This window comes from Siphateles boraxobius, unplaced genomic scaffold, assembly GCF_051911475.1.
Source record: "Siphateles boraxobius isolate OS27281-9 unplaced genomic scaffold, OSU_SipBor_1 66, whole genome shotgun sequence".
NCBI lineage: Eukaryota > Metazoa > Chordata > Actinopteri > Cypriniformes > Leuciscidae > Siphateles > Siphateles boraxobius.
The window spans coordinates 29,635,408-29,654,081 of NW_027509193.1; the positions used below are offsets into that span (position 1 = coordinate 29,635,408).

Here is an 18,674-nt window from a genome sequence, read left to right on the forward strand (position 1 = left end):
ACAGACAAAGTCTGCATTGATTTGGACTTTGAATGCCCTTCTGTCATTCTAACTGTGCTGTTCTTCAAACACAAAGTGAAGAATGATTTTTATGCCGTTTATGACGGCTCTGCACAATAGCTCTTGTAGGGTGCCATTATGCTTCCAGAATACATTTGGACTAATACTGGAAAATTTACACAGCAATAATCCACATTTGGAAAGCAATGCAAGAATCAAAAAATATATGCCTACAATTAGCCCACTGAGCTGTTCAATAGGTGATTATTCACTTTTTTAGTTCCGCTTGAAATATAAAAAGCATTTTAAGAAGAAATATAAGAAACCTACATAATTAATCTGCAAAGGCACAGAATATTGTGTGTATAGTCTTATTGAGCAATGGGAAATTAATTAGAATTATTGATTCAACTGCCCCGCACTCAACTTTTTGTCTTCCATTAGTTCCTAATAGTTTACTTACTTTTTCCCTTTACAAATTTTGCATCAAATGTAACAAGATTGCAAAATAACCTGCACTAAAATGAAAGATACCATACTGTATTAATTAGCTATGCTACTATGCACATGACGTGCGATTTAACAATATAATGAATTAATAAAATGTGGTAACAATCTTTTTGTTTTTGTTTTCTGTTCTATGTGCAGTATATAGTTGTATATTACAGTATAATAATCTGCAATACATAAGTCATGGGAACAAATACTTAATTCATGGCCACGATACCAATATTTTCCTCTGCATGTCATGAGTGGCTCCGTACCAAACAAACTGATAGTTTAAGACTGGAATGACCAAGGATCTTGTTAGAAATAAACCAAAAAGATCCTCTTTTCTGACCAGCCGCTCTTTGGCTTCATAAGAAGTATATGCAGAGCTGTAGGTGCTACACATCATCCATTATTTCAAAGCCTTGAAGAATAGGCAATGCTGACGTGTAAACGTGGATGGTCTCATGTAAGTTTTTGGGATTCTGACGGATTTTAGAATGAGTCATTTTTGCGTCTTAGTTTCAAACAGATCTTAAAAGATCAAATTGCATTTCCAGTGACGTGACCTCTTTAACATGAATTGGGCAACTGCTCCTCTACAATCATGTATGGCCGTTTTCAGCTCAAGCTGTGGGAGTGTTTGACTGATGGTGGGATGTATGAAGGTCTGAAGCAATCCACCCCCTATTGTGACATAGCTCTCAAAGAGCCAATTTGGGCCCGATGAAAAAGCAGGCTTTCTCAGCTCTCATCTTTTCAACAGTTGCTTTAGCAGTGTGAGCTCCATGCTCCCTCCGACGAGCCAGACGCGCGATTCATGTCACAGCTCCAATCGAGGATTATTTATATGTTTTGCTTGTTTTTGATGGTGTGCAGGTTTTTTTCTAATTATAATGTGTTAGCTTAGAGCCTATGCGATCTGAGAAGTCCACACCATTGCTTGCCAGTCATCGCAGCCTTCCCTTGGATGCCGCTGATTTTCATAGCCACCTACCTGTCAGCACGTCGACTGGCAGGAAATGAACTGATAATTATTCTGGTGGGGGGGCATAAGAGGGAAGAGGGAACTCTGTTTAACATGCGATAATTGATCTGACTGCCTGGGCTCTACCCGTCCTTGCCTAAATTCATTAAAATCAATAACAGTAATTTCAGCTGCGCTCTCAAACCATCCCCTGATACATCTCACTCAGTCACCAGAATTTAAAGAATTAAATGGCCACTCATTTCTCAGCAATATTCAAATTACCGCATTGTGGTATAGCGAAGGTGTCAGATGATGGTGATACCATGGTACTTTGATATAGAATGGAGTCAGGAGGTCTGAGATCACCAGCGAAAATGCGTCCTTTTTGCAATTGATTATTTTTCTCTACATTATAAACTATAACCATTTCTGTTATAAAATTAACAAAAAAATAAATATGAAATCAAAATCCCAAAACCTGCTGCTTATTCACGGGTTTAAATAAAATGTTCAACTCCAGATTTGCAATGTGATCTTTATGTGCAGTAAGTTTGTTTCTGCCACGGAATAAAAACTAATAATAAGGTAATAGCGACCTTTTATCGCACAATTCTGACTTTTTTTAAAAACATTGCGAGATATAAACTTGCAATTGTGTGGGGAAAAAAAGTATATCACACAATTCTGAGAAAAAGAAGTCAGAATTGCAAGATATAAACTTTTAAGCTATATCCCAAAATTCTGACTTTTTAACTCGCATTTGTGAGTTTATATCTCACAATTCTGAGAAAAAGATTTTTTTTTTCATGGATGAAACAAGCTTCGATAGATCTCAGATAAAGAAGCATTGATTTTAAAATACTGCTCAATAAGCTGATAATTATTTTCATACCATTAACCTGAAAACCATTTTAAATGCTAAAAGTCACAACATTATAATGCCCAGCATAAAAAAAAATTGTAATACTTTACAATAAGGTTCATTAGTTAACATTTGTTAACAATGAGCAATACTTTTGTTACAGTATGTATTAATCTTTGCTAATGTTAGTTTATAAAAATACAGCTGTTCATTGTTTGTTCATATTAGTTAACAGTACATTAACTAATGTTAACAAATACAACCATTGATTTTAATAAGGTATTAGTTAAATGTTTAAATTAAGTTGAACTAAGATTAATAAATGCTGAAGAAGTATTGTTCATTCTAAGTTAATGTTAATTAAGGTAATTAACTAACGTTAACTAATGAACCTTGTTGTAAAGTGTTACCAAAAAAATATTTTGAGATCTGCAAAAGTTTACATTTAACAGTGTTGTTGAATTATTAATGTTTTTAAAGAATACCTGTAAGTGAGCATTAGATTATGACATTAGTGAGCACAATTAACTATACAATATCAGCCAATAAATATATACATGTAAGCAATATGCTAGTGATATATTGTGCGTTCCTAGTTTCAGACTTTTCATATACAAAAAAAACGTCTCAGGTTACTACTGTAACCATAGTTCCCTGAGAAAGGGAACGAGACGATGCGTCACTTGACGCTTTGGGAACGCCCCCAGCGTGCATGCGTCTGAGCATCAATGTCAACTAGTCCAATGGAAAGAATGAGCGTCACGGGCGGGTGACGTCATGACCAGGAAGGGATAAAGGCTCACCCGGTGAAACGCGGCATTAGCTTCAAAAAGTCGAAGCAAGCCGATCACAGGGAAGCAGGAAGTATGGCAGGGTGACGCATCGTCTCGTTCCCTTTCTCAGGGAACTATGGTTACAGTAGTAACCTGAGACGTTCCCTTTCGAGGGAACTCGCGATGCGTCACTTGACGCTTTGGGAACGAGAATACCCAAAACGCCAGGATTCCAAGTACCTGAGTGTCAGTCTGTTGGAACTAAGCACTAAGCACCTGAGAACCTGGGGCAGCATCCAGGTCCAAACTGTAAAACCTGACGAATGTGAGCGGTGAGGACCAGCCTGCCGCATCACAAACGTCTTGGAGGGAAACCCCAAATAACAAGGCTTTAGAGGCCGCCATACCCCTCGTTGAGTGAGCTCTGACCACCAAGGGACACGGATGGTCAGAGTACTCGTATGCAAGTGAAATAGCCTCGACTATCCACTTGCTAACCGTCTGTTTAGAAGCAGGAAGACCCTTCTTAGGTGATCCAAAGCAAATAAATAACTGGTCGGACTTCCTCATAGAAGATGTCCGATGAACATAAGTATCCAGTGCTCGCACTGGACACAAGAGGTTCAGCCTTTCCTGGTCCGCAGATGTAAAAGGAGGAGGACAGAAAGCCTGCAGCACGATAGGCCTCGGAATCAAGGTCGGCACCTTAGGGACGTATCCCTGTTTTGGATATAAGAATGCCTTGACCATCCCCGGTGCAAACTCAAGGCAAGTGGGGGAAACCGAAAGGGCCTGAAGGTCTCCAACTCTCTTAAGGGACGAAATAGCTAGCAGAAAGATAGTCTTAAGGGTAAGAAATTTCTCTGAAACCGAATCTAAGGGCTCGAATGGAGCCCTAGACAGGCCTTCTAGTACTAATGCCAAATCCCAAGCTGGCACCCTAGTGCGAGTTGCAGGCCTCAGCCTCAGTGTGCCACGAAGGAAACGTGTAATCAGGGGGTCTCGACCCAACGATGTACCCCCAACCAGGGCGTGGTAAGCCGCAATGGCCGCCACGTAAACCTTAAGTGTGGAAGGACATAAACCTGACGTAAAGCGCTCCTGCAAGAACTCGAGTACTGTGTTCACAGAACAGTTAACCGGATCCCACTGATGTCGGTGACACCATACAGAAAAAACTTTCCATTTCAGCGCATATAGTTTCCTAGTAGCTGGAGCTCTGGAGCTTAGGATGGTCTCAGCAGCCTCAGCTGAGAGACCACTCTCTATGAGTTGGGCCCCCTCAGAGGCCAAACCCACAGGTTCCAAATCTCTGGCCGAGGGTGAAATATTGTGCCCCCGGCCTGAGACAGAAGGTCTCTCCTGATCGGGATCTCCAAGGGAGGACCGTCTAAGAGATGGATCAGGTCCGCAAACCAGATCCGACTCGGCCAGCGTGGTGCTACAAGCAGTAGGCTTATTCCGTACTGGCGGACTCGTTCCAGAACTCCTGGGAGCAGAGCAACAGGGGGAAATGCGTACAGACGTAGCCTCGGCCACGTCTGCACCATAGCATCCAGCCCCAGGGGGGCTGGGTGAGTAAGGGAGAACCAAAGTGGACAGTGCGTCGTGTGCTGAGACGCAAACAGATCCACCTCTGCTTGGCCGTAAAACTCCCAAATTTTCTCCACCGCCTCGGGGTGGAGTCTCCAGTCCCCTGGCCTCAGCTCCTGCCTCGACAGGATGTCTGCCCCCACATTCTGGTCCCCAGGAATATACACTGCCCTCAGGGAGAGTACCTTCCCCAGAGACCACAGGAGGATCTGGTGCGCCAGTTTGCAGAGCGGACGCGACCGCAGACCCCCCTGACGGTTCAGATAAGAGACCACTGATGTGTTGTCTGTTCGTACAAGCACATGATGGCCCCTCAGGTCTGGGAGAAACTGTCTCAACGCATTGAAGACAGCCATCATCTCCAGGCAATTGATGTGCCACGAAAGATGATGACTTTTCCACAGACCCTGAACCGAGCGGCCTTCCATTACCGCTCCCCAGCCGGTGAGGGAAGCATCTGTCGAGATCGTAACACGATGGCAAAGAGCTCCCAATACCGGACCCTGGGTTAAGAACCAATGTTTCCTCCATATAATTAAGGCACGAAGGCACCGCCGCGTGACCTTGATCATACGAAGTGGGTTTCCCCTCGGGGAGAACCCTCTGGTCCTTAGCCACCACTGTAAAGGTCTCATGTACAGCAGGCCAAAAGGAATCACGTTGGACGCTGCCGCCAAGAGACCCAACAGTCTCTCGAACTGTTTCACAGTGCGTGACTGGCCTAGCTTTAGCTCTTTGGTGGCTGTCAGGATAGCAGCTACACGAACGGGCGATAGAGTGGCCCGCATCGTCACTGAATCCCATACCACACCAAGGAAAGTGGTTCTCTGTACTGGAGAAAGAACACTCTTCTTGGCGTTGAGCCTCAACCCCAACATCTGCATATGAGCGAGAACGACACCTCGGTGCCGAACCGCCGACTGCTCTGATTCCGCCAGAACCAGCCAGTCGTCGATGTAGTTCAGAATACGTATGCCCTGAAGCCTGAGAGGGGCTAGAGCTGCATCCACGCATTTCGTGAACGTGCGGGGTGATAAAGCTAGACCGAAAGGAAGAACCCGATATTGGTATTCTTTGCCCCCGAAAGAAAACCTTAGGAACTTCCTGTGCTGAGGGAGGATGGAGATATGGAAGTAGGCGTCCTTCAGATCTATCGTGACAAACCAGTCCTCGGATCTGATTTGAGTCGCAATCTGTTTGAGTGTCAGCATCTTGAACTTGAGTTTCTGTACTGAACGATTCAACAGACGAAGATCTAAAATGGGACGCAACCCCCCATCCTTTTTTGGAACAATGAAATAACGGCTGTAAAAACCCGACTCTCTGTCGGGTGAGTACACCTGTTCTATAGCTTCCTTTGCTAACAGGGCCTTTACCTCTTGCTCCATTACCAGAGCCTGCTCGGGATGCACCACTGTGGGCAGCACCCCGTTGTAACGAGGAGGACGAGAACCAAACTGGATTCTGTATCCTTTCTCTACAATCTGCAGGACCCAATGAGAAATATTCGGCAGAAGCTTCCACGCTGCCAGAAAATTTACTAAGGGAACCAGCCTCTCGAGGCTGGTCTCTGGTGTTATCGAGACAGCCAATTCCGGAGCCTGAAACATAATGGCAGGAACTACCTGAACTGGCCGCTCTAAGGCCCCCCTCAGAGGGCGCGAAACCGATGCTGTGCCGCAGCATAGCATCAGCGACTCGCTGGAGACCGCTGCGCCCTGAAGCACCGAGGGTGGCAGGGTTGGCAGAACGGTCTCGTGAGGACCCCGAAATGGAACGGGCACCGTAAAATGAGGTGTACACCGCTCCACTTCGGTCGGGGCTGTCCTCACAGGCCTGATGCGTGAACATCAGGACCTTTTTTTTTTTTGAACCGAAGTCTTCTTCGCCTGAAGAACGGTCCTCAGATCCGGCTTCGACTTAGAAGACTTCGGTTGAGAGGGTTGCGTCTGTCTCCAGTCTCTACGTGGAGGTGCACGAGACGCAACACTCTCTTTCTGATGCACACGATATGATGAGCTTGACGGCTGGGGCTGCTCACGCCCAGCAGCCCCAGGGGGCTGGACCCGGCGAGGGATAAACTTTTTAAAAACGTCCGCTTGTTTTTTTGACTCCTGAAATCTCTCGACGACCGCGTGGACTGCGTCGCCGAAGAGACCAGAAGGTTCAAGCGGAGCATCTAATAAAAAAGCTCGATCTTTTTCTTTGATTTCAGACAGATTCAACCATAAATGTCTCTCAGTAGCTACCAAGGCTGCCATAGACCGCCCAATTGCTCTGGCGGTCTCCTTAGTAGCCCTGAGAGAAAGATCGGTAGCCCGACGAAGTTCACGAATCTCGTCATGACTGACTCCCTCACTACTATCCAGATCCCCCAGCAGGTCAGCTTGATAAGCCTGGAGCACTGCCATAGTATGCAGACATGCTCCAGCTTGACCTGCTGCCGTATAAGCTTTGCCCACTAACACCGAAGTGGCTTTAAGCGGTCTAGTGGGCAAAGCCGAGGCTTTCAGAGACGATGCGGGACCAGGGGAAAGATAACTGGCTAAATTCTCTTCCGCCTGGGGCATCGCCTCATAACCATACTCTTTCAGCCCTCTTATTCTCGAATAAGTGTTAACATGAGGGCTGAAAAGACGTGATGAGTATGGTTTATCCCACGATTTTGAAATCTCATTGTGTAAATCGGGAAAAAATGGAAGCCCTCGTGGTGGAGATAATGTGGTTGAAGATAAAAAGCGCTCATCTAATTTGCTTTTAGGACGAGCGCCCTTATTCTCAGATGGCCATTCAATATTTAACTTCTCTACAGCCCGCGACATAACATCCACCAGCTCATCATATGCTGGGGAAATAAATTGTGAATCCCTTTCCCCCATGTGTGTGCTTACACTCTCCACACTCATCACATCAACCTCCTCGGAGGAAGAGCAACAAAGTAGTGGAGGGCTCTCTCCCCGGGCGAAAGAAACCGCAGAGCGTGCTTCCGACACCGGGGAGAGAGCACTGGATCTCTCGGGTAAGGAAGGAGAAAGAGCCCTCGGACCCGTCTCCAACCCCTCCGAAAGATCCTTTTGCGATCCCCAGGAATGCATTCTCCGCGCCGCCTCAGCAGACGCGGGTCCTGATCCCTGTGGATCGCGAGCCTGCCCACTCACTTTATCAAAGAGTGACAGGCGAGAGCGGAGCATGCGAAGCGGTAACATCTCACAGTGCTGGCACTCAGCCCCCTCGAAGGCTGAGACCGCATGCTCCACTCCCAAACAAACGACACAAAGCTCGTGTGTGTCCCCACCCGTTAAATAACGCGGGCAGGGAGAAACACACTGTTTGTACACTTGCTTAGTTTCCATCCTTTTCCGCAACAGACAACAGTAAATAGACAGAGACAAAATGACACAGATCGCTTGCTGAGACACAGAAGCTAATGCCGCGTTTCACCGGGTGAGCCTTTATCCCTTCCTGGTCATGACGTCACCCGCCCGTGACGCTCATTCTTTCCATTGGACTAGTTGACATTGATGCTCAGACGCATGCACGCTGGGGGCGTTCCCAAAGCGTCAAGTGACGCATCGCGAGTTCCCTCGAAAGGGAACACTGTAGCTCCTCACCATTTCCTCACTGCCCTCCTATTGACACATTTTTGGCAAATATTTTGGAAGCAAAGTTTGTGACATGATGAAACTACGTGACGGGTGTCTGTCATATTGAGGCAAATATGTGGACAAGTTTATGAGCAGCTCATTATTTCCCATCTTGCTAAATGGGCAATCACTTGCAACATGCATCTGGCATAAATCTTAGCCATCTGATCCCATTATCATGCTTTATTTTGCCATATTTTTCAGCTGTATTTTTTGTTCCATGCATGGGGAAGAAAAACAATGGTCAGCAAAATCTTTAACCATCTCCATGGAAACAAGCTGTGCAGCAAACCAGGTAAAGCTGTCTGTGTAACTAAACCACAGCTGAATTCAAGGACTTTTGACAGGAATATTCACTCCAGGTAAAAAATTCTTCTGTTGTGTTTCTCTACTCTAAGCACAATACAGATTCATCAGCTATGACTTTTTAACTCAGCTGCAGTCTTACGAACTCCATGCGGTATTGCATTTTCATTCATTTTATGCCACTTTTCACCTCTAACAGTTATTTAGTCCTATAAGCTCTCTAAAAACTATTGTAAGCAGATCTGGTGTGTAAACAGAAGACTGAAAGTTGATTAGGTTAACTGGCATAGCAATGAGTCACCGATAGTTTCTTTGCCCATCGGATTCTGAGTTTAAGCAGATTCTCATGAGTAAAAGTGTGCTGTACAAACACTGGCTCTGGGGTGAATTAATTATATATTATTGCTGTCACCTGTTTAAATAAAATCAGACTCTCAGCATGTGCTGGTAAATGTTTGGGCCTGAGCTTTACAGCAGAACTCTGTGCTTCACAGACTAATTGTGCAAGTTTGATCTGTATGGTAATGGAAAATTATAGTGGTTGGACAGCAAATACATAAAGCACTCAAGCCAAACCGAGTTTCTTGTGCTTGGTTGACCCGGATTGTTGGATTGGGACTATGAATTGCATTTCAGTGACCGATTTACTCATGTTAATTATGTTTTTCCAGTCACCAGATGACTCAGGTTTGTCAATACGGATATCAAGCGTAATGTTAAGTCTGTGTGTTGTGGAATAAAGGTATTTTGGGGCTTTTGCCTCTTTATTGGGTAGATACAGTAGAGAGTGACAGGAATTTTTTGGCAGTGAGACAGTTTGAGGAGGAGGAGATGGACCATTCATAGAAAGATATGCCAAATAAGGAAGTCCCATCTTTCAGTTAAATCAACCAGTTGCCTCAATGACCAGGGAGTCCAGATTTGGCTAGATTCGTCAGTTAGCCACAGCTTGACAGTTTATCTAAAACATTATATGTATAAAAGCATCTTTCTCCATTGATAGCAAAAATGTAGCACCATTGTGATCCTAATCAAAAGAGGTTTTCTTAACCAGACGGAACTGTGCTGCTAAGCTGGTAGGCTAAGGTATTAGCTTGCTAACTGAAGACAAAAACGATTAGTGAATAGTTACTTTCGCCATTTTTAACTCAATATTGATATGCAAAATGTAATTTAAAAAACATTAATGAACATAATTAATTGCATGATTAAGCGCAAATTCGCCGTAAAGTAATTTTAGAATGGTTATGGACATTAGCATAATCAATCGGACTTTTATAGTATCTTAAGGTAAAAACAATCATCTTAAACTCAGGAGTGTTTCCTCCGAGGAGGCAAGGGAGGCAGTGGCTCCTCAAAAAAATCGGATGAGAAAATATTATATGCATATATGTTAACTAACAACACAAATATTACAAAATGTGACATTAGAATGCGACATATTTGTGCCTGTGACAGACAGTGTTTACAAGCTTGATTGCTGATGATCTGAAAATAAGTAAACTATAAAAAGAACAGCTGGACATCATTTCACAAATAAAATGTGTTGTTTAAATTATTACTAGACACTATTTTGCAATAAATGTAAAACTGCTTAAAGAAACTAACTTGATGAGATTTATACTTGGTTTTAATAAATATAACATTAATAGCATTGGTAATCTTAAAATACAAAATAGAAATGTGTTTGATTTATTTAATGTTTATTTAACCAGGAAATTGTGACAACATTAAGTGTAATTGGGACATGAATTTACATTTTATGTATTAAAAAAAAAAACTGTGAGGACTTTGCCTTCTCATTTCAGAACACCTCTGCACGGCACTGCTTTAACTGTAATATTTCTCAATAGGCCTATTGCTGTTTGTACTGCATTTTTGATCAAATAACTGCAGCTTTGCTGAGCATAAGAGACATCTTTGTAAAACATTAAAAATCTTACTGACCCCAAACTTTTGATCAGTAGTGTACATTTAGGGTCATATCTAAACTTGTCACCCACATGAGCAGAACAGTGTCAGGAACACACACACACACAAATCTCTGTCACTAACCTTCTACACTATCTTCACTCTTCTTACCTTTCGTGAATGACATGGTTCTTGAATTTTCACTGCTTTACTTCTTGAGTGTAATCTTGTTTAACACAACAAGACCAAGTCAACCCCTGGTCCCAGTATGGCCCCGGTCAGCCCTCCTCAAGTAAACACTTTAATGGGTTTGTGGCCGCAGAGCCTTGAATGTGAGCAAGCCAGAGGTTTGCATGTTTTCCCTGCTTTGTTCAGCGACACGTCTTGAGTTCCCTGCAGATGGCCCTTCTCTCATAACGTTCTTTCTCCCAAGCGTTCGTAGAGACAGCTCTTTAGAGGAGCAGCACCTGCATGACGCTTCGCTATGCTCCCTTGCACTTTCAGCGGAAAGCTCAATCACTCAGCCAGCCTGTTAACATACACTCCCCATTGCCTCTCAAGTGTTGTTGCAGAAAAAACATGGGTGTGCACTACAGATTTCACTCTCTCTCCCCCTCTTTTTCAGAGCTGACAGCTATCTATAAGTGCTCGGTTTGTTTTCTTTCCACGAAATCCCTTTCTTCAATCTCGGAGATTGAGCAGAGACCAATGGAAAAAATCAAGCGTGCATTATGTATTGTGATAACAGCCGAAAATCAACAAAGAGCTTTTCCCTTCCATCAAAATTCCGAATTTACTCTCCCTGTCCACTGTTAAAGCAACAGCTGTCAGGCCGCTGAATTACAATGGGGTGAAATAAAAACCAACCAGACTTTGTTCAGCAATTAAGATACATAAACATTTTTTACCAGGCACATCGGAGTGTTTGTGTGAAACACACAGAAAAAGAGCATACGACATCTGCTACAACTGCTTTTCTGACTTTCATTAGAAGGCTATCAAATAAAGTGTGACTGTTTGACTCGACACGAGGCATATTGATCTAAACATCCAGAATACAACTGGGACACAGATCGGGAATCCTTCAGCACCATGGCAACACTGTGACATGCCATGAGACAATGTTAGTAAATCAGCGCTGTCTGCGGGCTGAAGTTTATTGAATTAGATTTCCTATCTTGTAAAATTTCATTTTAATCATTATTTATGGAGGAAACTTCACTGTGATTGTTTTTCATCACAAATATCTTTTTGCAAATGGCATATTTACATCGTTTTGAATTGTTTAATATTTTTTGCCTCAGCTAAATTAAGGGAAGTTGTATTTCTGCAATTAGATACAGTATGAGAGGCCTTGCTAGCTAATGAATACAGTAGTGACCATATACACAATACAGTACAGCCTCGAATGCCTTATTACTTTAATAATGGTTTCTACATATTAGAAATATCAAGAACACCCATTTTCGTTATTTTACTATGCAAAAACTTTCAGTGCCATCCTTATGATACAGTCCCTGACAAATGTTGCAATGCAACAAAAATAATCTGCTAAATAATAAGAGCTTTGATATGGTGATCATCTGTTTCACATAATAGCTGTGACTATATCATGTCTTGGACTTCGTATTGACCAATCAGAAGCCAGGACCAGAACTATGCATTTTATATTGTATTGACCAATCAGCGTCCAGGACCAGAACTATCTGTTTTTTAATATTTCTTATTGACCAAGCAGCATCCAGGTCCAGAAATATCCATTTTATAATATTCTTAATTGACCAATCAGCAAAACTATATGTTTTATATTTTGTTGTATTGATCAATCAGCATCCATGACCAGAACTATGCGTTTTATAATATTCCACACTGAATAATCAGCATCCAGGACTGAAACTATACATTTTATGTGATGTCGTATTAACCAAATAATATTATCCACCAGAACTCTCTGTTTTGTAATATTTCTTATTGACCAATCAGCCTCCAGGTCCAGACATATCCATTTTACAATATTCCGTATTGACCAATCAGCAGAACTATGTTTTATAATATGTTATATTGATCAATCAGCATACAGGACCAAAACAATGCACTTTATAATAAATTGTATTGACCAATCAGCATCCAGCCTCAGAACGATCAGTTTTATAATATTCAATATTGGCTAATCAGCAGAACTATGTTTTATAAAATATTGTTTTGACCAATCAGCAGACCAGAGCTATCAATTTTATTAAAGAACTTAGCACACTTGCCAAATTAAACTGGATATGTTAAGGTGATAATTCGCTAGTTATCATATTTTCCTGCACATTTGTATTATTTGCATGAAATAACAGCATGAGTGAGGTGAAAAGAGAGAGAGGGAGATAGAGTTGTGTGTGTGAGAGAGAGTGCGTGTGCTTTCTGTGTGTTAGTCAGCCACTTAGCCTGTGGTAATTACTATCGCAGCATGTTAAATGATCACTATAGATCCACACAAGTGCTACTGCAGCCCACCGGACATGACAAAAATGGGCTTCTCTAACCACTTCCCCTGTTCTCAGTAGGAGTCGAATCAAGCAGGCGAAGATATTTACTGATGAATAGCCATAGGACCTCACAGCTGCTTTCTCTGGGGTGAAGAATATGCATCTGCTACTATTGGATTGTCACAGTGGAGTGTTTTCCAGAACGAGCTAAACTGAGCGTTAAGTGACATGGATTCGACCTGTTGTTCATAAGCTCTGATGGTAAGGAGCAGATTTACTTACGCAGGTTGTTTCCTGTTGCTCTGGCCTGCATGTTCTCGTAGTGTTGTCCATGCACTGCCAAACTCTCCTCCCTCTCCAGGTGTTCTCCTGGAGCTGTCTGGCGCATCACCTGGGCCAGGGCTCTATGGAGAAAGGCTTTGTTTACTCATCTTACAAAGAAACACTGTAAATTGATGTATAGTAATTCAATAGATATTTATACTGTTCTTGACAGACATTTCCTCATCAAAAAGTTTGTTCTGTAAATTTTAAATAAATGTTGACAAAGAGGAATTACAACGATCAATTATGCTAGACCGAAAGGATAGTGTGGTACATTAAATACACCATAAAATAACTTGCATCCGTTTTCTTTCCTGTGTTGACGCATTTCCTTTTGAAAAAGGAATACAGTTATTTTTTTAATAGCCATTAATAATAGTTTCATATAAGATTCCATTAATCTGATTTGCTACATCCTGAGAAGTTGTATTAGTGGGATTGACGTTCTCATTCTGGAGAGCATCTGAATGGATACAAATTTAGATAACGCCCCTTTGTGCAAGATGAGTTATAAATATTTTTACAGGGATGGTTCCCCCAAAAATGAAGATTCTGTCACTTAAGACTTTCGTTCATCTTTGGAACACAAATGAAGATCTTTTTGATGAAATCTGAGAGCTTTCTGTCCTCTCCACACACGAGAATGAACCTCATTGGTTCTTGCAGAAGTTCAAACGTTCTGCATAACACAAGAATGAACCTCATTGGTTCTTGCTGAAGCTCAAACGTGCTGCATAACACAAGAATGAACCTCATTGGTTCTTGCTGAAGCTCAAACATGCTGAGTAACAAGAGAATGAACCTCATTGGTTCTTGCTGGAGCTCAAACGTGCTGCATAACACAAGAATGAACCTCATTGGTTCTTGCAGAAGAAGTTCAAACGTGCTGCGTAACACGAGAATGAACCTCATTGGTTCTTGCTGGAGCTCAAACGTGCTGCATACACGAGAATGAACCTCATTGGTTCTTGCAGAAGCTCAAATGTGCTGCATAACACAAGAATGAACCTCATTGGTTCTTGCTGATGCTCAAACGTGCTGCATAACACAAGAATGAACCTCATTGGTTCTTGCTGAAGCTCAAACATGCTGAGTAACAAGAGAATGAACCTCATTGGTTCTTGCTGGAGCTCAAACGTGCTGCATAACACAAGAATGAACCTCATTGGTTCTTGCAGAAGAAGTTCAAACGTGCTGCGTAACACGAGAATGAACCTCATTGGTTCTTGCTTAAGCTCAAATGTGGTGCGTACACGAGAATGAACCTCATTGGTTCTTGCTTAAGCTCAAATGTGGTGCGTACACGAGAATGAACCTCATTGGTTCTTGCTTAAGCTCAAATGTGCTGCGTACACGAGAATGAACCTCATTGGTTCTTGCTTAAGCTCAAATGTGGTGCGTACACGAGAATTAACCTCATTGGTTCTTACTTAAGCTCAAATGTGCTGCGTACACGAGAATGAACCTCATTGGTTCTTGCTTAAGCTCAAATGTGGTGCGTACACGAGAATTAACCTCATTGGTTCTTGCTTAAGCTCAAATGTGCTGCGTACACGAGAATGAACCACATTGATTCTTGCAGAAGCTGAAATGTGCGATGTAGCAGAAAAATGAACCTCACTGGTTCTAGCTTGAGCTCAAATGTGCTGCGTATTTTTGTTTTTGGATGAACTATTCCTTTAAGTCGGTGTTCCCAGAAAACAAATATTTAAATTGTCTATATATGCTAAAAGACCGCTTTACTCAGAATTTAAGAGTATAGTAGCATGTGCTTTACCTAACAGACATGATCTAAAAGCTATAAAAATCCCATTTGGGTGTCCTGGGGTCTTTAAACAACCTTATGTACATAAAACTGATAGATTAATTCACATCATGCTTTGAAATGGTAAAAATATTAATAATAATAATAATAATAACTATTTTGTGGAGAAACATTAAACCATCATGAAAAGCATTAAAATGGTGCAAGTCAGCACGGTGACACATTCAAAAGGCACTCAATTAAAATGGTGTAAATGACTAGTTGTGGGAGGTGGATAGGATACTATGGCCCATGTGAGTTTTTATTGTGTTCATGCCTAAATAGAGTGAAAGATAGAATGAAAGGTCAGTGCACAAATAGAATGTTCTTGACAGATCAGTGTCCATTATCCTACTAATGTCACGGACACCTCTCTACTGATGTTTCAGATGAGTACGCGTATATGTGTGTGTTTGTTTGTTTGGAGCAGACGCTTTTTCAGACAAAACCTGTGCCTCACCATGGAGATAATTAGAGACTTACAGAGATGTTGATGAATGTTTGCTGATCAACGGATGAATTAGACCTGAATGCTAGTCTGTATATTTTGTAGTACATCTGCTTTCAGCTCTCTCTGATTATCAACACATTATATTGTGTCTTCAAAGAAAAGCATGTCTTGTCCTTAGTTTTTTTTCAAAATAATAATAAAAACAATCTTGATTTAAAATAAATTTACTGTGTACATTCCACCACTTAAATTGTTAAACCTTGAACCTTAAACAAATACCTGTCTGTGAAACTAAAGGAGCATATTCTGCACTTCTGTACAGTTCATGTCAGTGTTGCAGACTGCCTGAAGGATAAATAGATAGACAGGACAATGAAGTCAGTAGAAGTTTTAGAAAAACTAGCACAAGGTCACGGTGAGAGATAGAGTTGTGTCAGTGTAATCCTTGAAAGCCTTGAGCTATGCCGAATGACAACCCAGAGGAAAACTGCCATGCTTAGAGTTTTGCTCATTGAAGGCATAAGCATTACATTTCATTATTGATATCAACTTATAAACAAAATAAGTAAATCTCCTTAGGACAAAATTAAAAACAGACACAACTGAGATAATTGATTTACAGTCTGATTGTTGAGCTAATTAAATTAATTCAAATAGCAAAGCTCTGATAATTTAGGAAGAGTGTGATAAATATTTGAGTTCATAATGAAACCTACACTCTAAAAGGTACAAGCAGTCACTGGGATGCTTCTTTAGACCCTTTGTACCTTCTTTAGACATTTGATTGCATATTTTGGAACAGTTTGTGATTGTGTCAGATCTCTTCTGAAACTCTTAAGTAGAAACAAGCAAGCGACTTATGTAAACAACTCAGTTTTCTCTCTGTTTAATATCATTGTTGTTAACAAGAAACAGTTGAGGTAATAAGATCTCATTTGTATTTTTCTTTCCCATGGAATAAACTGTTCCACTCCACAACAACACAAGCAATTTACAACTTCTTAAGGACAAGACACGAATGCATACAGTCATTGTAAAGCTGTAAAATGAAGATTGCATATTACCCTGGTTATTTGGTTAAATCCCATTTGATTTCCTTTCTTTCCTATGGGATAAACTATACAGATTAAAATTTACAACATAATAAAAATTAGGATAACTAATAATGATATTTGATGCAGTCAGAGTGTATTCATATGTAAAAGACAGCTCAGGCCTAATTTGCTTTTGGAAGAATAATTTTTTGAAATCCAATTTGATTTTTTCCATCTCTAAACTGCGCAGCTCAATAACAACCACTAAGACAATATGCAACCGCGTTTGAACTTGAACTTAGGCTATTCAACCTCTCTTACCTGGACATGTTCTCTCTGTGAGGTCGATGTGCCTTCTCCAAGCCAAGTTTGGTGAATATCCCAACCAGCGCCATGATAGCAACTACTCCGCATATGATATAAACAATCAAATTCGTTTTATCCTTAGTCGGATCGTGTTGGTCCATCATCTTCGGCGGTGGTCTGCCCGTCATGGACCACGGCGGGGTGTCGTAGTTTTTGCAAGTGGTTTGATCTAACCTGGAGTTTTTAAACTCGCAGCAGAACCTGAAGCCACAGGTTCCGCAACAGTACAGGTAACTACCCGTCCGACACACGAACGGAGGATCCCACTGACCCATCACATCATAATAGCCCCGACACCTGTCCTCCGTATGAGGGGTCTCAGATAGACCGTTTTCTCTAGAGTCGTTAGACCCTGACGCTGTCACCAGACCATCCAGGTTCTTCCCAGGTTCTCCTTCCGCGTCGCACACAAGAACTTTCATCAAAAAGTAACCCAGTAGTAAGCCAGTGCTTTTCATCCTGCACTCTTCTCTTCTCTCCTCTTCTTTGCCACGGCTGAACGGACGCTGAAAGACAGAGTTGGGTGTCTTTTGTCATGAAGTGTCAGGACGCATATCTCCATCAGAAACATCACCGCCATCCAATATGATCATGTTTGATGATACTTCAGCGCCAATGTTAGTCTATAGAGGTTTTGAAGTATGCAAATGATTGAATATGGAGATTTCTATCGTATCAAGTATGGCATTCCAATAAACACTACTGTGTTTTGTCTACTAATGTATCTTATCCTAAACAACGGCGTTCTTGAGCACTCGGGAGCGTGGAGCGCCTGGATCGCAATGAGCTGCGGTTGAACGGAGCGCTGAGTGAGACTGAATGCGTAATGATGAGAGAGGAGGAGGGGACCCAAGTATGGGCACATGAAAGGAAGCAGCAAAAGAATTAAGAGGAGAGAGAGCAGAATGTGTCAATCAATTTTAAGTCCTGCCATTCTCTCATAAAGTAGCCTACATGTTGCGCGTAAATGAATGCGCAACTCATACGCTACAAATAGCCTACTGGATTTGCGAATTATGTCGTTCACGACTTACGAGGATCGACTTGCCTATTTATAACAAATAGGTATTTCATTTTTTTATACAACTTATAAACGTTGAAGTAAAACGTGAAGTAAAACCTCTCGCAACTGATTTGCCTTGGAAAGTGGTATACGGTATTAGCCCCGTGTTAGCTACAATATTTAATGTCTAAAAAATATTTTAAAATACATTTTTAAAACCTTGAAACCCAAGGTTTTGGTTTGGTTTCTTGAGGGACTTCCAGCCAATGGGTTGATTTCATGCGCAGCCATTTTAATATCTGATTGACGTTTAATGAGCGTTCACATTGCGATTAAACAATGCAACAGGATATTATTTAATTTAAAGGGGAGTTGGCAATTTCCAGTGACCGAGCAAAAGAAACAACAGCGATGAAAGTCGAGCAGCGACCACCAATGGGAGTGCAGAGGCAGACAGCTACCGGCGACCTCCAGTGAACAAAAGGTTCACCTGTAGGTCCAACTTTAAACGGTTTTGGAAGTTGATATATAACAGAAGTGTGCCTTCAGAAGTTTAAGGTGAATTTATTTTCAACAAATTATGCCTGGCTGGCTAATTCTAAATTTGAAGTTTTGATGGTGCCTGGTTGCATTTAAGCAGCAACATGGCTGTAAAAATGGAAAGAAAAAA

General features: G+C 41.8%; 1 protein-coding gene across 1 annotated transcript in view; it reads right to left on the reverse strand.

Moving 5' to 3' along the window:
* The window catches only part of shisa9b (shisa family member 9b), a 48,633-nt gene extending 30,911 nt beyond the window's left edge, over positions 1–17,722 (reverse strand). Inside the window, 3 exon segments of the mRNA XM_077213487.1 lie at positions 13,305–13,426; positions 16,957–17,462; positions 17,465–17,722. Of these exon segments, the coding sequence (XP_077069602.1) occupies positions 13,305–13,426; positions 16,957–17,462; positions 17,465–17,581 (745 nt within the window). The 5' untranslated portion in view covers positions 17,582–17,722.
* Between the last annotated feature and the right edge of the window lie 952 nt (positions 17,723–18,674).